Source organism: Sorghum bicolor, chromosome 9 (genome assembly GCF_000003195.3).
Source record: "Sorghum bicolor cultivar BTx623 chromosome 9, Sorghum_bicolor_NCBIv3, whole genome shotgun sequence".
In the NCBI taxonomy this organism is placed as follows: Eukaryota; Viridiplantae; Streptophyta; class Magnoliopsida; order Poales; family Poaceae; genus Sorghum; species Sorghum bicolor.
The window spans coordinates 7,836,596-7,861,363 of record NC_012878.2 but is presented as its reverse complement, the minus strand read 5'-3'; the positions used below and the strand labels follow the sequence as shown (position 1 = coordinate 7,861,363).

Sequence of the window (24,768 nt, the reverse complement as noted above, 5' to 3'; positions counted from 1 at the left end):
TCAGTTCTAAAAAAAATACTAGTAACAAAATAAATTGGTTCAAAAAGGAAATTAATTACTAATTTCTAGAATGTCCCCTTTCAGCTTTAAATATTCCTTGTATGTCTTGACTGTTTGAAGCCTAAAATCATCCTTCAAATCTGTTGATCACCAAAAACATGTTAGACAAGGTGTAGTTATATAATGGTGTTAAGATTTTGAACAATACGAATACATATACATAGAGATGGTATACTTATGGATTTGTCCTTTGGCAGCTTCTTTAGCCATTCCTTGTATGCATCAATGGTTTCATCCATAAAGGGATGTTCATCTTCTTCTGGTCGCTTGAGGGGTGTTTTATGCTCACTTGTTGTGTTGTCTCTTCCTCCTATGATAGTAATCCTATTTCCTTCTCCCTTTCATTGTCTTGTATCATAATCTCTACATGTCTGTTATATTCAATGGCCTGAAGAGTAGCTACATCTCTTCCACATCGCTTCTTGTAGTATAAAAAGTCTCGGACAACATACCCAAGCTCGTCCTTAAGAGATGTCAAGATTGTCAATCTTACATCTGCCTTATCTATTTTGAACATTACATACTCCATATCTGGAAGTCCCCTCTTGCAATGGACATAAAGTGTCCAGATTTCACCTGTGTCACTACATACATATGACAATGGTTGATAAAAGAAACATGTTAAAAAGGTTTAGTATTACCCTTCGGCAGAATTTAACTTAAGCAAAAATAAACATGTTTATCTTGATAATAGCTCTTTTAACGTTTCACATTAATTGTAGTTCAACAGATCTAAAAACCTCAAGAATATAGCATTCTTAAATTTCACTTTGTCAAATCAAATGAATCAAAAGAAAGAAAGATTCAATTAGAAATTGTCAAAGTAAAGTTCATTTTGACTATGTTTCATTTTCACACAATCTAATCAAAGGGAGAATTCACACTAACAACAGTAGCATACTACTTCAGTAAAATACTAATAGCAGTACACTATATATTGACATATAACTCAACATAGCAGGTACCATTTCACACTAACTGAAATTTCAGGAAATTCATACTCACACTAAGGCCTTGTTTAGTTCACCCCGAAATCCAAAAGGTTTCTAAGATTCCCCGTCACATCGAATCTTGCGGCACATGCATGAAACATTAAATATAGACGAAAACAAAAACTAATTACACAGTTTGTCTGTAATCTCAAGCTCATATGAACACATTATTTACAAGCACAATTAATGTGGTAGCAGGAGTAGTACTGCTAGGGGATAAAGTTGAGCATACAACCCGTAGCACGGTGGCACGACATGAGGCCCGCTTTTTTGGCCTGGCATGAGGCCCACTTTTTTGGACCGGCGAAGCGACGGGGCGGCTGCTACTGGACAACGGGCGACGAACAGCACCACCGTGCTGGCGTTGGGGCTGTCCTTCCCCAACGACGTGGCGCTGAGCGCAGACGGGGCGCACGTCGTGGTGGCTGAGACCACACGGTGCCTGCTGCTTCACCACTGGCTGTGCGGCCCCGCCGCCGGTACCACCGAGCCCTTCGCGGACCTACCGGGGTACCCGGACAACGTGCGCTGTGCCACCGACGCCGGCGACGATGCCGGTGGGTACCACAACTGGGTGGCGCTGAACCGGGACAAGTCGTGGCTGGCGAACGGGACGACGCCTAGGTCGGTGGCTGCCGTCAGGGTCCACGGAGAGACTGGTGCCGTCACCAAGGCGCTGCGCGGGCTCGGGAACACCACGATCAGTGAGGTGGTGGAGCGGGCCGGTGGCGCTCTGCCTTGGCTCCTCCACGCCCCCCCCATGCGTGTGGTTGCCTACTTTCATTCATCTCGCTTCCCCGAACCCCCATCCCGAGTGCCACACTCGCCTTGCCTCGCATCGCAGTCGTGAGGTCGCAACCTCCCCTCCCAATCCATGTGCTGAGGCCGGTAGCCTTTACCCTCACCTCCAGTGGTGGCATCGAGCACGGCTGCAGTGCATGCCTCCTCCATGACCCCTCGAGCGTCTGGCCGCCTACTTTCATTCATCTCGCTTCCCCAAACCCCTATCCCAAGTGCCGCACTCACCTCGCCTCGCATCGCAGCCGTGAGTTTGTGACCTCCCCTCAGTCGTGAGGTCGTGACCTCCCCTCCCCATCGGATCTGGGCGCCAACCTCTTATTCCGCGGCCGGATCTAGGGGCAAGCGTGGCGTCGATCTCCCCTGCTTCTGCTTTATGCAGTTGGTATGGTGCTACGCGTCCTCTTAGTGTGTAGTGTCACGGAGGGATTGCGACGTGTCCATCGTCTATATAGCCTTGTTGTCTCTAGTTATCTCTCTAGTTGTAGGTTAGTTGTGTACAAGGTGTGTAGCAGTGTGGTGTGAGTGTGTGGTGTAGGTGGGTGTCTATATACAAACAAGTGGTTACAACTGTATGTAGATGAGAGGTGTTTTATATTTAAATGAAGTACAAGTAGTAGTAGTTGGAATATTCTGTTTCAAAAGTTGAAGAAAAAATTTAGAATGATATAAGTAGGTAGTAGTTGTAGTAATTGAAATATTCAATTAAAAAATGTAGGAATCTTCAATTTAAAATTTTAAAAAAAGTTGGAATGAAATAATTACATACATATATTTTAAATATTTTTCTATATGGTTGGAATGTTCAATTTCAAAAGTTAAACAAAAAATAGAATAAAAATTAGCCTAGCAAAGAACCCAGCCCAAGCTTGTCGAACGTGTTTGGAATGGCATACACGATACAAGAAGTTCAATGCAATTCTATTCTTTCAACATTTTAACTAGGCTTCATGTGTTTCCAAATAGCGAGGTGGTACTCATGTATCATCATTTGGCAAAAACCAGTATACCTGACTGCGGCAAATGACCTGGGAACCAGTCTCCAAAGCCCAGCCCAAAACTCACTAACCTAGTGGCTGCACGCACTCACCCTCCACGAGCCGCCCTGTGCCATCCTCGTGGATGATCGACCTGTAGTCATTGGTCATCCTCGCTTCCTCTCTTTCCAAGGCATCATCGCAGGCGCCTGTGTTCCGATCACCGGTGCCACTGGATCGCCGTGCCCTCACCACTCTAGGCGATCACTCTCCAGGTGTCGTCCTGTGTTCCTGTCACCGGTGCCGCTAGATCGCCGTGCCCTCACCGCTCTAGGCGATCAATCCCCAGGTGTCGTCGCGGCCTCTCCCTGCAGCCGCTGGTGTCCCGTCCTTGTCATCATTGCCGCTGGATCACCGTTCCCTCACCGATCTACGTGATCTTGTCGGCAGCTAGACACTTAGCCGGAAGCCACGTCTACACGAGTCGTCGAGTTCACACATCGATCAGGTGCTCCAGTTCAATTTATGTTTGACAAATTGCTCCCAGATATTGTTAATCTTGATCTATCATCTATGGCAATTATATATTTAATAAATATGACTGAGCTAAAGAAAATCAACCCTCGGCGTGTTGATAAAAGACACAAGGAGGAGTTTGTATCATGGTTTGAGCGTGAAGTGAGTCATCCCTAATATATTTATCCTTATATTTTTTTCATTTTGCACATGCTACTGGTTAACTTATTAGTCCCTAATATATTTTAAAAATAATGCACAATGCAGATCAGGACATTGCGTGGCCAAGGGAAAATGGATGATATGATTTATTATCTATCCCGCGGTCCAAACCGTTGAGCTCGTGTGTTCAACAGGTGTTTCATAAATGGCATCCTTTTTTAGGTATTTTCCATAGAGAACTTCTTAACTACTCAAAACAGTGGTGTATTTGTGAAAGGTGATGCAAGTATAGGAAACATGGGCTGGTATGGCGTGCTTAGGAAAATCATTTGCCTCAATTTTCCTAGTGAGAAGGAAGTAATGTTGTTTCAATGTGTTTGGTTTGATGTACCTGCAGCAAGTACCAACAAATCTAGAGGATACACTAAGGATAAATTTGGGGTCATCCATATTGATATCACTCGGTTTAGATATTCAGATGAGTGTTACATCCTTAGCACACAAGCAGAGCAAGTATTTTATACGAGAAACCCAACGAAACCAAATTGGTGTAGTGTCCTTAGACTGCAGCCTAGAAACTTGTTTGCCATGCCTGGAGAAGGTATTGAAAAGGTGTGCAAGCTCGATTGTTGTAGGAGTGGAAGATATGAATCTTGAACAACAAAATAAAGATGTGACAACTTGGAGTAGGTCTGGCCTTGGCGGGGCTAGTGTTGATGCTTGTGTCATTGAGCAGGCTCTTGCAACACCAATGGATGAACCTGACGATGACATGTTAGATGAAGAGGAAGACCCAGATGACACTTACACTGCTGATGGAGTCCTCCCTCCATTTAGTACTCCAGGAGAAGATTCTGACGATGATTTTTTTTGTGTAAAATTTGCTCAAGGAACATGGAAAATGTGAAACCAGGAAACCCCCAAAATCCATGGTAGGTGTTGATTTTGGTATATAATGATTTTGATCTGTACAAGTATATAATTGTTGGCATATTGTTATATTCTTGTAAGTTTGTCTCCACAAAGAAGTGTTCTAATCAGTCCAATATTAAAACTCCTATGATACTCTAAATATTCTATTTTCCTCAAAATGCCTAGTAGTTGATTTTACTTGTAGCTGAACTGATGAAACCAAGGAATTGGTTTTATTCTCTGAATTTTGATTTGTGCTTGAACTGCAATTAGTTGATTTCTGAAATTTAGCTACAATAATTGTTAGCAGATGTATTTCTATAGCTTCATGTATCTCTACACTTGGAATAAGTTATTTTCTTAATTGTGTGAAAATGTCAGGGTTTATCTACCAGGTGGTTTTCTGAATTTTATTCAGCAACCACACTATCCTCCAATTTTTTTTTAACAAACTTAATTCAAATCTGGGTATACATATACACTTTTAAATGTTGATCTATAGCATGGCACAATCTTTTTTGTTGAGTGACAAAAAGTACCTATAGTATATAATTGTTGACATATAGTAATATTTTTTTGTTCCGGCTATCTATATTGGTTACATGTTTATCTTAGCTATGTATCTTAGTTCCAGTGAGAATCCTATCTTAGTTACATATATTTTTCTTTTTTTTTCTCGAAAACGCAGGAGAGCTGCGCTTCATTATATTAAGAAGAGAATAAAGGGCAAGAGCCCATACAACACCACACAAACCCACACACACACACCCACACAAACAGACTCTAGGATTACATTCGAGCCGGAGACACCAAAACATAAGACGACCACGACTGAGCTAGACACTCTAACTACCAGGGAGGAGGGCAGCCAAGAAAGAAAGCCCTCGAGCCCCAGCCATAGACCACAGGCGGCGTTCCTCGCCAGCCAAGATGAGCGCTTTGGCAAGGTTCGGGGCCGCTCCATCAAAAACACAACTATTACGATGGTTCCAAATAGTCCAAGCTCCAAGAATGATAAGTGAATTGACTCCTTGCCTCTTCAATCCGACCTCGGAGATGCTGCTAGCATCATCCCACCAAGCATGGAAGGATAGATCAGGAGATTGAGGGGACAAGTTTTGGAGACCGACTTGTCGGAATAGAAAGAACCAGAATTCTCTTGCAAACACACAATTCACAAGGAGATGGTCAATAGTCTCCTCTTCTTGGTCACAAAGAGGACAGCACTCAGGATGAGGCAATCCACGACGTGCGAGTCGATCAGCTGTCCAGCACGCGTTGTGCGCGACCAACCATAAAAAGAAGCGACACTTGGGTGGAGCCTAAGATTTCCAGATTCTTTCCCATGGTCCAAAAAGAGTAGACCCCAAGAAGAAACCATCATATGCCGACTTAGCCGAGTATATTCCATTAGAAGAGAGCCTCCATATATGTCTATCCTCAACCTCAGGCTGCAGCTGAAAGTCCATCAAAACATCACATAATTGAAGAAATTCCACCAACACACCGACTGTACGGGCTCCCTGAATGTCTGAAATCCAAGCCTGGGAAGAGAGGGCGTCCCGGACCGAGCGCCGTTTGACCCTCCTTTTGGAAACAGCCGCAAAAAGGCGAGGTGCAAGGTCAGCAATGCATTGCCCATGGAGCCACCGGTCCGACCAGAAAAGAGTATTTGCACCGTCTCCAATTTCAGAAGCAACTGCCACAGAGAAGAAGTCTTTCACTTGGTCAGGCAACTGAATTGGGAGAGCAGCCCAAGGACGATGAGGCTCTGTTTTCTGCAGCCAAGCCCATCTCATGCGGAGAGACCAGTAGTTACATATATTCGTCCAGTGATATCTTAGCTACCTGTGTTCTTTTGCTGTGGATGCACTATCTTACCTATGAATGAATTAGCTCTCTTAAACCTAGGTCTGAACACTATGGTTTGTTGATCTGACATTGAATATGTAATGCTACATTAATCTGAATATGAATCCTGCAATTTTATTGATCTAAATGCTAGTGCTGCAAAATGAAAAAAAAAAAAACCATCAGAGTTCACTGAATATTTATAAGCTGAGCATAGTGCACTGAATATTTATAGAAGGAAACTTCAGAGTTAGTAATGTTATGTACCTTGAGTGAGAGGCTGAGAGCTCATACTTAACTAGTTCTTTTTTGTGCAGGGTGAAAGCAACCATATCATTCCTAGTAGGTGCAAATCTATCTTGTGAAAACAACAGGTTGAAGTGATGGTTGCTCGAAGCTTAGCATTGTAGCTCATATGGTTAACTTCTATTTCAGTGATGGTTGCTGTAGCTGGCCTCAATGTTTAAGAAGTGAATTGAAAGAGAGAGAGGCTATCTGAACTTTTTGACTCTGAAGTGAAAATCTATCTGCAATTTATCTGAATTGACATATGTCTAAATGTTATCAACATATTTGACTAAATATGTTCCTATCCTTTCGACTAAGATGTGAAAGAACGTGTGAGAATAGCTCCGTAAAAAATAAGTGTTCCTTATGTGCAGCTATTGACTGTCAATAATACTCTACTATGTTCTTAGTTTGAAGTTTTACCAATAAAATCACACTACATGTTAGCCACTCGCGTTTATAGTCTAATGCATTATATTAGGACACACACAAACTATTTCAATAGTTCTTGTTCGAATATACACCAGATGGAGAGATGATTATTCCATGCTACATGTGTCTGACTTTAGCTTGGAGGGAAAATAAATAGTTAATATACTTATTATATTGGACTTTACGCGTCCCTTTTAGTCAATAAACTACTAACTTCTAACCCTTGCGCAACTACAAAAAATCATTGCAATATGCCTAGTTTAGTTATTTTTTAATATTTATTTACTTAAATAACAATTGTGCCTAAGAAACTTAGATGTTGTAATGATTTAGTCTTTCATTGCTATAAGTATTATCTTTTTGCAACACAAGAGACTATTACATACAACATAACATAATCCTTGCAATATAGACATGCTCTTAATTTATATAAGCTTCCGTGGCTACTAATTCACAAAACAAAATTATAGTGCAATGGTTATTAGCTTTCCTTTAGAGATAAAGGTCTTAGGTTCAAAACCTTGTCTTACATATTTTTTAAAAGTTTTTTCCTACAAATGTCATGCTCCCAGACCATAGTGATTGCAACGATCTATTTTTTTCGTTGCTATAGGAATACCTCTTTTGCAACGCAAGTAACTATTAAATGCAATGAATCATATTTGTTGCAACATAGACATGCTTTCGCAACCAACAACAAAAGCGTTGCAATTGCATGTCAGTATTGCAATGCCAATAAAGATCTCTGCAACGTAAATCAAATCGTGGCAATAGTGAGGACTTATTGCAACCGGTTTACAATTGGCTGCGACAACTCTTACTTATTGCAATGATCTTTGCACTTAGGGCCACGAAATAATTTACGTGGCAATAATTCCACCTATCGCAACAAAAGGTGCCAATGGTTGCGATAAAACCCCTTAGTGCAACCAAATGTTGCCGTTGCAACAAAAAAGCGTGGCATAAAGATCAAAAGTTAGTAGTGACCACAACATATCGTCTCTAGTTTTTGTGGCAAAGCATCATCGATGTAAGTATCTAGTTTCAGGCCCCCTATATCTGAAGCTGTTTCTGTGCAGAAAGATGGAACTAATGATGGTTGCTCTATTTCAGTAGTTCGGACTTTGCCTAATAATCATCTCAAGGGAATGATTAAGCAACCCTTTCAGAGAGAGCCCAAGAACGCAATTCAAAATACAGTTCTCCTTGCAACAAAGCAATTGCTAAAGTGAATGTTAGAGCCACATTAGATAAAGAGAATGTTCCAGACACAATCGTGAACGAAGTGTTCCAGCGACAAAAGGTATGGCTGAGCTTGGTGAATTCCTAATTAGTACTTTTTTAATGTCACCGGGGCTAGGAAGGGGAGGGTTAGTCTCCCACTTGCATATATATTGATATATCCCCAAACTGGCTCGTTATATGTTTTACAAAGGTCGAGGAGGGAAAACAACAACAACAAGACACCCCGCACCAAGGCAAAAAGTGGCACAACCACAAATACACTAGCAAAATGCAAATGCTGTCACACCAAGGCACATGCATGAGGTTTTTCAACGATGCCCCCAGGATCGTGAATGATGCCAAAACGTAATCATTGTCAGCCAAGCAGAAGCTAGGCATGGCTTTCGCCCAAGCCTTGTGCCTATTGGTAACTGATTGAACGGGCTGACCAAGGAGATGCAGCAAGAGGTTCTTCAACGACGCCTTCAAGAAGAAAAATCTCATTGCTAATCTAGAATGATTTGATCTAAGATTTTGCCTAGACCCTTCACAAGTGCTCATGTTTACCCACCCGCAATGGAGGAAGGCGCGCACCGACAAGCATTTGCGGCTGGATGGAGGGGGGATGCCAGTCGACTCTACATTGCACGAAGCCATTTACGGGGGCAGCAAATCCAGACTCAGGGAGCCTAAATCCATGTTCATGATGGTGGGAGGCATGCACTTGCAAGGCAAGCATCCATGCCTAGATGGAGTGGGGGTGCCAGCTATAGCCGCACCACATGGAGCCATTCCCAAATTTGCCCTGCGATAGTGGGAGGCACACACCGGCAAGCATCCACGCTTGGACGGAAGGGGGTTGTCGGCCGCTGCCACACTATGTAGAGCCATTCTTGGAATCACCCACGACGGTAGGAGGCACGCACTAGCAATCATCTGCTCCTAGACAGAGGGGGTGCCGACCACCACTACAGCACGCAATGTCGTTCTTAGACTCACTCGTGATGGTGGGAGGTGCGCAACGGCAAGCGTCTACACTTAGATGGAGGGGGGAGGTGATGGCTGTTGCCACACCACATGGAGCTGATGATGGGGATAGAAGATATGGGCCTAGGTAGCCTAAATCTGAGAAGCCAATCATCTAGATTTGCCTGCAATCAATGGTGAATCTAAGATTTTGTCTAAGGGTATGCCATCCAAAAATTTCAATTTGGTAATTTCATTTCAGTAATTCAGAAATCTAGATCGACTCAAGATGTTAGAAAAAATCCTCCAACTCGCCGGCTCACCGCATGATTGACGACTCTATAATTTTAAGCGCTAAGCAATTAGCAATTAAAGAACACATGATTTTTTTAAAAAAATTGAAGACATAAAGATTGAATCTCACCAAACTTAACAATTTGATGACAAATTCACTAGATGCCAGTGATCGGTGCCGTTTTAGTGCACGGCGAAGGCTGAATGGGACATGGGGTCACTCACATGGACGAGTGGAAGACTAGACAACGATGGGCTGAGGCGACGGCATGAACAATCCGTATTGGCATTGGCGTAGAGCAGACCGATGCGCTGCCTCGATCCGACCATCCGTAATTCTGTATTGGCGTCGGTGTTGATCCCGTCTCCATCGCCGGCCGCATGGGCCGTGTACCTATGTGGGCCTGACGCTCGCTTACAGGGCTGCCTCTCGCTCGCAGCTCACGCTAGCATCATAGCATGCTCAGGCTCTAGTTGGCTCACGGTAATACACACATGAGATTGGTGTATATGTGTATATATACCTATATATACTTGCTCTATTGCCAGAATTGGTATGCCAGTGCACACCTGGCATACCCTGTAGCTCCGGCACTGCCTGCAATGATGGGAGGTGCGCACCGGCAAGCGACCACACCTAGTCGGAAGGGGTGCCAACCACTAGCACACTATTTGGAGCTATTGACGGGGCGGAAGATCTAAGATAGGGGGCCAAAATGCGAAGCCAACTACCTAGACTCGCCCACAATGGTGGGAGATAAACATCGGCATCATTTGTGCCAAGGAGCTGGGGACCATAGATCCAAGCTTGGAGGTCCTAGATCCACCTCCGGATGCTAGAGATGAGGGAGATGGGGATGGGCAAGTGGCCATGTTAGACTTGGATGTGTTGGAGAGGCTGTTGAGCTCGTACGTTGTGTGCCAGTGCTCGTAACGCTGTGAGCCAGTTCGGGGCGTCCCCGTTGGCAATCCTCGAGATGTTAGTGGTGCCAAACTCACATGCCCCTAGTGGGCTGAACAACATCCTATCATTGCCAGCATGCTTCGGCCACTGGGAAGCTAGCCCACACACATCCAGATCAAGTTGGATTCACGCCGTCAACTGGCAGGGAGTAGGGGGTAGGGAGTTGAAGGAGGAAGAAGGAAGAAGGCCAAAGGAGAAGTGTTCCTCCAAGAAGCATGCATTGAGCAGAAGGTCCTTTTCACCGATGAGAACTCCCCCGTAGTCCATAGATCTAGTATGCGTTGAGAAAGTCCTAACACCATCATCATCCTTGGTAGTTGCATGGACTTCTCAACACCTACCTCCAGTGGTGGCGAGGTGCAGCAGCACGGGAGAGGGGCCATGGTGGCTAAGGCGGATGAGTTGCCACCCATGTCACCTTATACGAAAGCGACGTGAGGGCCAGGTGTTTCTGAGATCAACTACTGTCCATTTCTTTGTATACAATAAGCTAATATGATAGTATATTCTCAGATTTATAGGGCTCTCCCAGTAACATTGTCATATATCAACAAATATCTTGAATGATGTTTCCATGGATGTCAATGATTTACCTGATGATATTCCTCAAATGATATCAAGCATAGGTTAAAATGCCACACAGGATTAATTCGGTAAAAAACCTTGTGTGGTGCCGAATGAAAATGAGAATAGAATCGCTCCTAAATGGTTTCTATAAGTCATTGATAAGATAAGGAGAGCCTTTGTTTGGAGAGGGAGAGAGCAAGTGAATGGCGGCGCTTGCTTGGATGCCTGGGATAAGGTCGAGCGACCCCTTGATTTGGGCGGACTAGGGATACTAAACCTTGAGTTCATGAGTTCGGCACTTCAAATCTGATGGCTATGGTTCAAGCAAACAGACCCCCAACCAAAGCATGGACCGGCCTTGATGACATACATATTCATCCGAATGATGGAGCTCTCTTCAACATTGCATTTTTTCAAAAATGCAAGAGATCTGTGCTTCATTATATTAAGAAGATAAAAATGGGACAAGAACCCATGCAAAACACACAAAAACCACACACACAGTACATTGCTGCATCTAGGGAAAACAAAGCGCCTGTGCAGAAAACAAGCAGGGCGCTAGCCACATGAAGCGAAGGCAGCCAAGAGGGAAAGACCTAGAATCTAAGGTCAGTAATGGAAGAAATATTGTATTTTGGGAGGATAAGTGGCTCATGGGTTGCTGTTTGGAGGACTTGGCACCAGTGGTGGTTGCTGTGGTTCCATCTCGCGCTCGCAAATAGCGATAGTGGCTGATACCCTATAGGTTCATGCTTGGCCTGCTGACATTAGTCAAGTCTCTCATCGGTGGGTCTCTTTGAATCTTTTCAATTATGGGACTGCATGAGACAATCCTCTCTCAGGATGACAATGTCCACGTTTGGAGACTGGAAGGGTCAGGCCAGTTTACCTCAAAATCTACATATTGAGCGTTCTTCAATGGCTCCATCACCTTTGCGCCATGGCAACGTCTATGGAGAACTTGAGCACCAACAAAGTGCAAACTATTTTTAGGTCAGGCCAGTTTACCTCAAAATCTACATATTGAGTGTTCTTCAATGGCTCCATCACCTTTGCACCTTGGCATTGTCTATGGAAAACTTGAGCACCAACAAAGTGCAAACTATTTTTATTGTTAGCAATCTGAAACAGGTGCTGGACGATGGACTGATTGGCCAAGAAAGGATTGCCTCACCCGAGCCACTGCCCCTTCTGTGATCAGCAAGATGAGACGGTCCAGCATTTGGTTACTACATGTGTCCTTGCTCAAGAATTTTGGTCAGAGATCCTGACTCCTTTGGTACTGCAAGATCAAACCCCAACAAGGCAAGAGAAATCATTGGCTGAGTCGTGGTGAAAAGCAACCAAGAGAATTCCAAAGAAGAAGAACGGGCTGGACAAATAATACGGTTCCCCAATGGGAGCACAGAAAAATGCTTGCACTTTGGAAGGGTCTCACCCCCTACATCACTAGGCTGCTCGAAGAGATCAGAGATGAGTATCACCTTTGGTGCTTGGCGGGAGCTTGTGGTCCACAAACGTTGGGTCTGGGTCACGGTGTTGGCCTAGGATCGCTTAACTTAGTTTAGTTAGTGAGTGTTCTTTCTAGTTAGGCCTCTGAAAGGTCCTAATATGGCTAGAGGGGGGTGAATAGCCTATTTAAAAATTCTACAAACTCACTAGAGCAAGAGGTTAGTAAAAAATAAAGCGAAGCTTTTTGCTCTAGCTCTAATGGGGTGTTTGCAAGCCACCTATCCAACAAATCTAGTTGATATAATCACTAGGCACACAAGAGCTATGTCACTACTTACACTAGAAAGCTACCTAAAGTTTCTATACAAGTAAGTAAGCTACTCTAGTTTGCGGGAATGTAAAAGAGATGGTTTGAACTTTATACCGCCGCGTAGAGGGGATGAACCAATCAATAATATGAAGTCCAATCACCGGGAGAAATCCAATGAACAATCACAATGGAGACACACAATTTTTCTCCCGAGGTTCACGTGCTTGCCGGCACGCTACGTCCCTGTTGTGTCGACCAACACTCGGTGGTTCCGTGGCTAAGAGGTGTAGCACGAACCTCGTCGTCACTAGGACACCACAAGAACCTACCCACAAGTGAGGTAACTCAATGACACGAGCAATCCACTAATGTTGCCTTTGGCTCTCCGCCGAGGTAGGCGCAAACCTCTCACAATCACCGGGGGATGGCCACGAACAGTCACCAACTCATGCCAATCCTCTTACGCTGCTCTAAGCCGTCTAGGTGGCGGCAACCACCAAGAGTAATAAGAAAACCGCAGCTAGAACGATCCCCAAGTGCCACTAGATGCAATCACTCAAGCAAATGCACTTGGAATCACTCCCAATCTCACAAAGATGTTTAATCTAAGAAGGAGATGAGTGGGAGGTGTTTGCTTAGGCTCACAAGGATGTCAAGTATGTTAGAATGCCAAGAGAGTGAGCCCTAAGCCGGCCAAAAACCTATTTATAGCCCCTCAAACAAATAGAGCCGTTGGCTCTTTCACTGGGCGAACTGCGGGGTCACCGGACGCTCTTAAAGGGGCATCGGACGCTCAACACCAGCGTCCGGTGCTCCAACGTCAGCCACGTGTCGCCTTTTGAAACGCTCGTGTCAGAGTCTAACGGTCACCTGCAGTGCATCGGACGCTGAGCAAGTTAGCACCGGACGCGTCCGCTGCACACCGGACTCATGCGCAGATAGTTCCGCAAACCTGCAGGTCACCGGACCCATGCGCAGAGAGGGTCGCAAAATGCCCGCACACCGGACGCGCACCACCGGACGCTCAAGCCAGCGTCCGGTGCCTATCGTCCGGTGCCTTACCCTAGCTGGGCCAGGCACTGTCTGCACTGGACGCTCAGACTTAGCGTCCGGTGCCTCAATGGCCAGCGTCCGGTGCCTCAGTGGCCAGCGTCCGGTGAGTGTTTCTCCGTGACTTCTCCAAATTTCCCACCGGCGCAATAGAAAATATGCACTTCATTTTCAAGAAAAGCGCCGAGAATTCCCCTCCTTCTCAAACTCCACCTCCTTCTCAAAGTGTGCCAACACCACAACGTGTGTACCAACAAGTGTGCACGAGTGTTAGCATTTTCACAAACATTTTCTTCGAAGGAGTTAAGTTAGCTCACTAGGTTCTAAATGCATGCACATGAACAATGACACCTAGTGGCACTTGATAACCGCTTAGCCATAGAATTCCCCTCTTTATAGTACGGCTATCTATCCTAAATGTGATCACACCCTCTATGATGTCTTGATCACCAAAACCAAAACCCTAAGCAATACCTTTGCCTTGATCTCCATAGGGTTTTGTTTTTCTCTTTCTTCTTTTCCAAGTTGAGCACTTGATCATCTTGTGGTCATCACCATCATCACCATGATCATCACTTGCTCCATTACTTGGCATGTACCAACCTCATTAAGTCTACACACACTTAGTATAGAGGTTAGTACTAGGGTTTCATCAATTATCCAAAACCAAACTAGGGCTTTCAGCCTCACCTCTTTCTTAGTTCTTTTAGCTTAAGTTCTTCAATGTAAAGAAATAACCCCTCACAGCAGGTGGTGGTGTCTATAAGACGGCAATTTTCTCTCTCTATAACACAATTATACTTAGATATCCTACGTATTCAAGAAAAAAAGTGTTCTAATGATGACCACAATGAGCCTAATCTCGGCAAAATGGCTCTGAACAAATATCTGAGCACAAAAGAAACCAAGTAGGCAACTAGGTTCCACGCCGAGCATCTTTAAGAAGAAATATTGGATCTGTTGGTAAAAAGGAAAGGAATGAATCCACTGACATAGTTGATATTTCAGAACTCAAATGTTGTCAAAGAAGACTAAAAAAGATGAGGTGGTGATCAGAACTCATGGAAACTGTCAAGGTAGGGGGTTCTGCAGATGCTGTTGAAGTTGACCATGGAAACTCTGTTGATCTCTCTGAGGGTGATAAAAGCAAAATATCACTTGAGGTGGAAAATGATAACGACTCTAGTAATTAGAAAGTGGGTGAAACACAAAGAGCTGTCAAGAACAATGTGAATCGCACAAGAGTAGACATTGTCGATGATGAATCTTCTCTAACCAACTAGATGAAAAATATTCATAACAAGTTAGAACAAAGAAAAAGGGCCCAGGCCACAAGAATCTTGATTCTTGTGCTGTTTCAAACTCTAATTCAGATACAATTGCTTCTAGTATGTGTTGGAGATATTGGCTAGATCTACTACGAATGCCAATCATGGGAATGAAAATGCACAGAATAACAACCTAGAGCAAAATATGCAGAACATGGATGACCTCTGCAAAAATGAATCAGTGAACTTGAAACAGAGATTCTCAAATGGAAAACAAATGATTTTGCTAAAGGGAAAGGTACTATCAACTATAATTTCTTGAGATGAGAATACTGAGAACAATACTATGATGAGAAGTATGCTCGTGTTGGATGATTTGCCTCAAATGGAATCTAAAGGCACTGCACAGAGATGTCTTGCTAAGGTATGAATAAATAAAAAATTCTACAAAATTGTAAATAGATCATGCACCTGCTTCATGTAAGAAGAAGTATTGGATCTATTGGTAAGAAGGAAAGGAACAAATCCGCTGACATTGTTGATAGTCCAAAACTCAAATGTTGTTAGAGAAAGCCAAAAAAGATGTGGTTGTTACCAGAACTCATATACACTGACCAGGTAGGGGGTTCTGCAGATGATATTGAAGTTGACCATACAAACTCCATTGATCCTTGTGAGGGTGATAAAAGCAAAATGTCACTTGTGCTAGGAAATGATAATGAAACTCTTATTTGCAATCAGAAAGTGGGTGAAACACAATCAAGAGCTGTCGAGAACAATGTGAATCACATAGGAGTAGACGTTGTTGATGTTGGCTCTTCTCTAACGAACTAGATGAAAAACATTCAAAAAAAATTTAGAACAAAGAAGAAGGGTCTGGGACACAAAAATGTTTGATTCTTCTGTTGTTTTAAACTCTAACTAAGATACTATTACTTCTAGTGTTGAGGATCTGGGCCATATCTACTACAAATGCTTATCATGGGAATGAAAATGCATAGAATAACAACCTACAGAAACATATGCAGAATGTGGATGACCTGTGCCAAAATGAATTAAGGAATTTGAAACAGAGGTTCTCAAATGGAAATCCAATGATTTTGCTAAAGGGAAAGGTACTATCACCTGCATTTTCCCATGACAAGAACACTGAGAACAATACTATAACGAGAAGCATGCTCAGGTTGGGTGATCTGCCTCAAATGGAATGCAGAGATGTCCGACTAAGGTATGAATAAATAAAAAATCTACAAAATCCTACAGAATGTGTAAATGGATTATTGCATTTATTACCTACTTTACATAGTTTCCCTGACCTAAATGAGGGACCTTTGTGCGGTATAGAATTTGTTTTTCCTTTTCTCTTTATGACATTTGTTCCTATGCATTTTGCTCCTATGCCATGCATACTCTCTATTGTGTCCACTACTAGAACTTTTGGCACCTTTTTGTGACATTTGAGTTCACTAGTTTGTTTGCTGCTATCTGAATTAGTTATTTGTGTTTATACCACTAGAGTGTGTAGCTTGTTGGGATGTAAAACACCACTCATGAAAACAACCTTATGCATCCCCTTATCCGTTTTTCTAGAAACAACAAAAAGGGGATCAATAAGAGGTGAGAAATTCAAGGAAAAGGACGCTACACGATAATACCACTTTCTTGTAAGCCTTCCTACACTTCGAGAATTTACTCCTGGTGATGCACTCTTATATACCTTGGCAGATGATGTTGGACTTTTCCATCTTTGGATGACCTAAAACAAAGCAGCCAAGAAACCAATGGTTTGGAACCCCAGAAAAATATTTCAATATGCTAAAAATGAAATGGACATATCAGTTAAAAAGGTTACCTGCTATTATTATTAGCCCTCTTGGACTCAAGACATTAATCACCAAACAAAGCGGGTGACAACGAAAGAAACAAAATAAGAAGCAAAAACCAAGCCCCCGCGTCGCTCCTTGAGCGACTCGAGCGGCGACCCATCATGCCGTCGCCGAGAGCTGCACGGCCGCGTGTCCTCCGCTTTGCCTCCGCCTGAGCCAGCCCCGAGAAGCTTGCCCGAACGCAAGGATGGCAGTGGCAGGGCTGGGTTTCTCCCTCTCCCTTCCTCTCTCCCATGGAGCTCTTGCATGTTGGACTGGCGCCATCGCCCGGGAGCTGGTCAGCGGTGCAACTGGTGGTCAGCGGCTGGATCCGGCTGTCCCAGGCCCAGATCTGGCTGAACCTGCCGCTGCCACCTGCGATTGCACCCACTTCCCCCATCTACCTACCTTGGTCAGGGGCCAACGGTCGTGGGTGGCCAGGCATGAGCTGACTGACCATGACCAGCCAGGGCGATTGGTGCGGGTGTGAGCATGCTAGTTTGGCTAGTCACGCCGGTCCTCTGCCTGTTCTTGGAGGCCAGATCCACATGGGGTGCAAACTGGCACTGCCTGTCGGCACATACTTGCAGCACCGGTAACCAAATTTGGGGTTGGAGCCTACAATGGAGCAAGGCTTGCTGTTTGTCCGTGGGCATGCTGGTGGCAGGGCAGCGTGCCCACTCTTCTTCGCTCTTGTTTTGCAAGGCCTAGCAGTAGCACGGTGCACATAGTTTGGCCGCGGGCTTGCCGACAACGGGGCTGTGTGTCCGTGTGCATTGGACCAGTGCGTGCCTCCCACCATTGCAGGTGAGTCCGGGAGCGGCTCCGCACGGTGTGGTAGCAATCGTCACGTGCAGCTGGTGCACGCCTCCCACTATCACGGGTGAGTCTAGGATCGGCTCCACGTAGTGTGGAGGCAGCCAGCAACCTCCCTTCATCTGGTGTTATTGCTTGCCGATGGGCGCCTCCCACTTTCACGAGCGAGTTTGGGAATGGCTCCTCATGGTGTGGTGGTAGCCGGCAAGCCCCCACTCCCTCCTGCGTCCATGCATGGATGATTGCTGGTGCGTGCCTCCCATTGTTGCGGGCGAGTCCAGGAATGGCTCCGCATAGTGTCATGGCAGTCGATAAGCCCCCCACCCTCTTCCATCCCGGCGTGGACAAATTGTCGATGTGTGCCTCCCTCCGTTCCATGCGAGTCAATGAGAGCATTGGCATAGCTTTCTAGACAAAAGCTATGTCAATGCTCCTGTTGACCCGCATGTTTGGTATTGTCATTGAAGAACCTGTTCCTTCTTGAAGGTCACAGTGGTGTTTCCTTCTTGAAGGCATCATTGAAGAACCTGTTGTTGTTGTCTCCTAGTTTGATCCGCTCAATACCTTGGCATAAGGATCAGGCTAAAAGCCTTGCCAAACCCCTGCGGAGTCTGCTCTTTACGCTTGGCCAACAATGATTATGCTGCAGCGTCATTCACCTCCCTAGAGGCATCATTGAAGAGTTCTTGTGCCTTAGTGTTGTTCTTTCTTCTCTCTTTTGGTGTATTTTTTGTTTTGCCACCATTTGTACAAAATGTCTTGTAAAACTAAAAATATATAACAGGCCATTTTTGGGCTAATATATAATAGGCCTCCCCCCATTGACTTTCCAAAAAAAATTCACAAAACAAAGCAAATTTTCCCTGCAGAATTTGCTGACTGAACTGAATGAAATATTATATATATCAACATCTGAGCAGTTAAGAAAGCCGAGCAAGGTAGGGATGAGGGAAGGAACAACAAACTTTTGCAAACTTTGCATCTAAATGATCTCTTCTGAGGTGCTAGGCCTATTGCCTTCCGTATTTCAGACTGCAACATGTCTAATGTAGCATTTGTCTACTACACAAATTTTAGTGGAGGCAGGCCAAATTGATTTATGAAGATGGTTATTGCAACCGCCTCCAGTCAAAGGACTCCATCAATAGAGATTTAATGGAGACGATTGTTTTTCTTGGCTTCATAAATCAAATAGGAAAATAAAAAAAAGAAAAATCCCAATGTCCAGACCTATTGGGTTTGGATCTAGGCCGCCAGTGTGGGAGATGCTCCACCTCACGCTCTGCCGCCGCCACGACTGGATCCAGGACACCGTGTCCTGATCCGCTCTAGCCGCATCTTGATCTGTCGTCACCGTGATCTGATCCGCACCCTCCATGACTGGATCCGCCACCACTGTAGCCTGATCCACTAGTCGTGAGGAGGTGGAGGAGCACCAGATCCACCATCGATGAAGAGGAGGGAGCCCGATCCACTGCCGGTGAGAAGGAAGGGTTAGATCCACCGTCAGTGTGAAGAAGGAGGCTAGTGCAGCGCACATGAGCGTGATGCAAGGAGCACCGTGTGGGAGGTGCAAGCCATGGCTCATGGAGGAGGAGGTGCAAGCCATGGCTCATGGAGGAGGAGGGGAGGAGCATGTGGGAGTGGGAGGAAGGGAGGAGTGCACAAGAGTGGGAGAGAATGGGGTGCTCGGCTGTGGGAGGGAGAGGGAGAGGAAGAAAGAGGGAGAGGCGCTCGGCTGAAGAGAGAAGGCAGCTCCAAACCCTAACTTCATGTATATATACAATGATGGCTATCGGGCCTCGCCTAGGCTTGTTAGGCCACAACCTTTTACGGAGACGGGCCTTATAGTGTGCCTACCTCCAAAAATAAATTTAAGAAGGCGGTCATTTTAAAATGACTGCTTGTATAAATAGGCCATTTTTCGAGGCGATCATTTTAAGACGACTGCCTCTGTTAATTGATTTTACAAGGTAGGCACACATGGCCACCTCGGTAAATAAAAATTGTCCACCTTCGTTAATTGTAGGGATTAACCGAGGCGGTTAGATTTTGTGACCATCTCTATTAATAAAAAGGCACCGTCTTGCAAAATCATTTGTGTACTAGTGGCATGCCCTCAATACATCATTGCATATTATTTCCATTTTCTAGCAAAAAGAAGTCAGATGGGTGCTTTTTGGTACTGCTAGCACGCACCTCAAAGTAGTAAGGTAAAACAAGCTGCAACTCATGTTCCATTGATTCAATCCTCAAACCTATGATAAACAAAATGGAAAGAATTAGAAGGGCATGCAATTCCATATCTTGAAGATTAATGGGAGAGGAGTCGCATGTCAGGGTTCTAAGTTGCGGGATGGGATGAGTGATGAAGCCTTGCGGTGAACCCTAAGGAGGATAATAGTGATGATCCTTACCATTAGATTTGAGTACGTTTCAAATCTATTGTTTTTCTGGGTATATTTTTGGGGTGAGTGGATGGAGGGCTATATTAGTGGGGGGATTTTATGGGGTAGACTTAGCAATGAAAACAATGGTGCTTTATTAGTAGGATAGATGTGATGGACACCACAATATCTCTTCTCCAGTTTCAGTGGCAAAGCATTATCGATGGAACTGTTCCAAGTGCCTGGATAGTATGAAAACTTTAGGCCCCAAAAGTACATATCTAACTGTTTCTTTGCAGCAAGATGGAACTATGATGGTTGCTCTATTTCAGTAGCTCGGACTTCGCCTAACAATCCTGATTCCAGAAGACTGTTTCTTGGACACGACAGTCGTCTCAAGGGAATGATCAAGCAGCCCTTTCAAAGTGTGCCCAAGAACACAATTCAAAATACAGTTCTCCTTGCAACAAAGCAGTTACTGTAGTGAATGTTCCAGCCACATTAGTTGAACATAATGTTCCAAACACATTTGTTGAAACAAGTGTTCCAGTAACAAAAGGTATGGCTGAGCTTGGTGAATTCCTAATTAGTAGTTTTCTTTGCATACAATAAGCTAATATGACACTATATTATCAGATTTACAGGGCTCTCCCAATATAATATTGTTGTATCAGCTAATATCTTGAATGATGTCTCCATTGATGTTAGTGATTTATTACCCAATGATATTCCTCAAATCATACCAAGCATAGAAGAAAATGCCACACAGAATCATTGTGGTCAAAAACCTTGTATGGTGCCAAATGAAAATGTGAACATAACAACTCACCTGTTCTAATGATGACCGTTATGAGCCTAATCTCGGCAAAATGGCTGCAAACAAATATTTCAAAACAAAAGAAACCAAGTAAGCAACTAGGTTCCACGCTGAGCATCTTTAAGAAGAAATATTGGATCTGTTGGTATGAAGGAAAGGAACAAATCCACTGAAATAGTAGGTATGATTTCAGAACTCAAATGTTCTCAGAGAGACAAAAAAGATGAGGCAGTTATCAGAACTCATAAGTCATAAACACTGACCAGGCAGGGGGTTCTACAGACGCTCTTGAAGTTGACCATGCAAACTCAGTTGATCTCTTTGAGGGTGAAAAAAGCAAAATGTTACTAGAGGTGGGAAATGATAATGACACTCCTGTTAGCAATTAGAAAGTAAGTTGCAAAACCTAGGTCTTAGAGAAACACTCTGAGTTAGCTTTGTTCTTGGCAGGTCATGTTGTTTTTTCCTTTCCTTTAGACGAGTCCAGTGTGATGTAAATCCCACCCCCTCATACCTAATCCCCGTATGAGTGGGGTTCAAGTATGGGGATCTTTTTTCTCTCTGTATAATACAAGGAAGCGCAACTCTGCTGCGTTTTTGAAAAAAACAATCAGAAACTGGGTGAAACACAATCAAGAGCTGTCAAGAAAAATGTGAATCACACGGGAGTATACAATGTTGATGGTGATCTTCTATACTGAATGGGATGAAAAACATTCATAAGAAGTTGGAACAAAGAAAAAGGGCCTAGGACACAAGAATCTTTGACTCTTCAGCTCTTTCAAACTCATAAGTTGCTTCTAATGTTGGGGATCTGGGCGATATCTACTACCAATGCCAATCATGGGAATGAAAATGCACAGGATAACAACCTAGAGCAAAACATGCAGAATTTGGATTACATGTGCCAAAATGAATCAGGAAACATGAAACAGAGGTTCTCAAATGGAAAACCAATAATTTTGCTAAACGGAAAGGTACGATTACATGCAATTTCTCAAGACGAGAACACCAAGAACAATACTATAATGAGAAGCATGCTCAGGTTGGATGATTTACCTCAAGTAGAATCTGAAGGCACTATGAAGTGATGTGTGGCTAAGGTATGATAAATAAAAAATCCTACAAAATCCTACAGAATGTGTAAATAGATTATTCCATTTATTACCTGCTTTACGCAGTTTCGCTGACCTATATGAGGGATCATTATGTGATATAGTGTTCCTATTCATTTTGCTCTTGTGCCATGCATACTCTCTATTTCGTCCACTACTAGAACTTTTCACACCTTTTTGTGACATTTGAGTTCCTAGTTTGCTCACTGCCATCTGAACTAGTTATTTGTGTTTATACCACTGGAGTCTGTAGGCAACTTGGCATATAAATCTAGTGTCATACACACAAGCTTAGAGTCCATCACCATCAGATCAACATATTAGAGATGTTAGACCTTACAATAGAAGAAACCAAAAGAAGAGGTCGAAAAAACCGAGAAGAGAGCCAACTGACCGCTTCCCTGATAAACACATCAATTGCCCCACCAAGATGTAATGATAAGCAATAGATATGACAGTCCGAACTCTTACTGGCCCTTCGTCAACACCGGACCGAACATCGACATGGTAGGGAGAGGCCAGAACAGGTGATAGATACATTGGTTGCTTCCGGCAGGGGCATGCCCCATAAACAACGTCTAATTGTCAATTTATTCATATTTAGTATATCAATTTTTCCATAAACAACTCATGATTACTGTCAATGGAGTCATATATCAACACAATTCAATAATTTCCACTTAGCAATGGATGGAGAGTGCAGATCTATGACCCAGATTTCCATGCCAATAATAACATGATGAGGGTTAAAGTGCAATATCTCATTTTGTTAAGGTTTTGGCCTAGATCGATTTGCATGCTCATCGGTGTGGATTAACATGACACCATTTTTGATGTATTGAGAGATATAACCCCTTTCTACAGGCGGTTTGGCGAACCGCCTGCGTTGGTGGCCTGTGGAAATAAATTTTTCCACAGGCGGGTAACTGAGAACTGCATGTGGAAATGCATTTCTATACACGATTCAGTTATGCCCACCGCCTGTAGAAATCTTTTTCTAGAAAACACAAAATCGGTTTTTAAAAATAGGAAAAAAAAGATTTTAATATTAGGGAAGGCACACTGGTTAGTCGCAAGTCGCGCATTAAACGGATTCAATTGGAAATGTCGTCAACTACAAAGTTTTACAACTTTTTAAGATCTACAACTTTTATATCGGTAGTTCCTTCATCCGAGGTTATTTACAAAATTTGAATTTCAAATTTGAGAATTCAAACATAGTTTTCGATGACAAGATGATTTCAAATGAAAAAATTATCAACTACAAAGTTTCATAACTTTTCAAGATCTACAACTTTCATTTTGACGGTTTTTTCAAATGAGGTCATTTGAAAAGCTCAAAAAACTCAAGTTCAAATTATTTCTACAGGCGGATTTCTTAAGAAACCGCATGTAGAAATGTGATTTCTACACGTGGTTTCTTAGGAGAACCGCCTGTAGAAATACATGATTTCTACAGGTGGTTTTGTTAGGAAAACCGCCTGTAAAAATTGATTTTTAACAGGCGGTTTTTTAGTCGAGTAAGTCAATTTCTTTCCACAGGCGTTCTTTAATTGAAACCGCCTATAAAAATTATGTCCCACCGCTGGCTTTGAGCACTTTTATACTAGTGATATATCCTATTGTTTTTTGAAGAATTATCAAACAATCTTATGGCACTGGCGGAATCCTATGCAAACAGATTGTTGGGACTAGTGATGAGTCATAGCATGTCTTCTTTACTTCTCAACCAAGCCAAGCCACAAGTGTGATTGCGCTGTCATGATTGCTAGATGCAACATCTACAACACTACACTTTTGGCTAATTGTTCCTATGCATTTTGCTCCTGTGTCATGCATACTCTATATTATGTCCACTACTAGAACCTTTTGCACCTTTTTACAAATTTTGAGTTCACCAGTTTGCCCACTGCCATCTGAACTATTTATTTGTGTTCATAATTAATTGATGGTGAACACAATAATTAGCAACATATACTTGATCATATAAATACTTCGATCCTTAGTCTAATATTATATATAGTAAATAATTAGCAACATATGCCGGATCACATATACAAATTCCCACACACGTACACAACAGGTACTGCAAGATATTGGTGCTCTAGAGTTGTTTTATCATACGTGTAAAACATGTGTGAAAACATAATATCTTGAGCACTTATAAATTTGTGCAAAAATGACTAGATTAGTAATACAAATATTCACCGTTGTCTCATATGCTAGAATGAAGTGTATCATTGTGAAGAGCTCGTTGAGATAATGAAAATAGATATGGAAGCATGGTGTTACTAGAAGGAAATGAATAAGTAGTGCTCTCTCTCTCTCCATCCCTTTCTCTCTCTCGCTCTATCTGTGTGTAGGCAGAAAATCAAATGAATCACCTCAATTTATGAATGAATATAAATTAGGCAACTTCAGGTTCAGGCTGCGGATGACAAGGGGAAAAAAGGGAATTGAGTCTGCATGCATCTATATGTCCAAGCAGTGCAATCGATGTGAATGCATTGTTTGTTTGGTCTATTGAGGCGAGTCGAGAGGTGGACATCATCCAATCAATTCAAAACAATGGAAACCAAAATTGATATCGGTAGGAGCACAACACAGCACATCATGGGACAGCAGGAGGGTGACAAGCCAAGAGCATTATGTACGCAATCAATCAACACCAAATAGGGGAGACAC

General features: G+C 43.3%; 1 protein-coding gene across 1 annotated transcript; it reads left to right on the top strand.

Moving 5' to 3' along the window:
• Positions 1,333-1,902, top strand: LOC8065882 (protein STRICTOSIDINE SYNTHASE-LIKE 1). Its single transcript, XM_002440687.2, has one exon. The coding sequence runs from the start codon at positions 1,333-1,335 to the stop codon at positions 1,900-1,902; it is 570 nt and encodes a 189-aa protein (XP_002440732.2).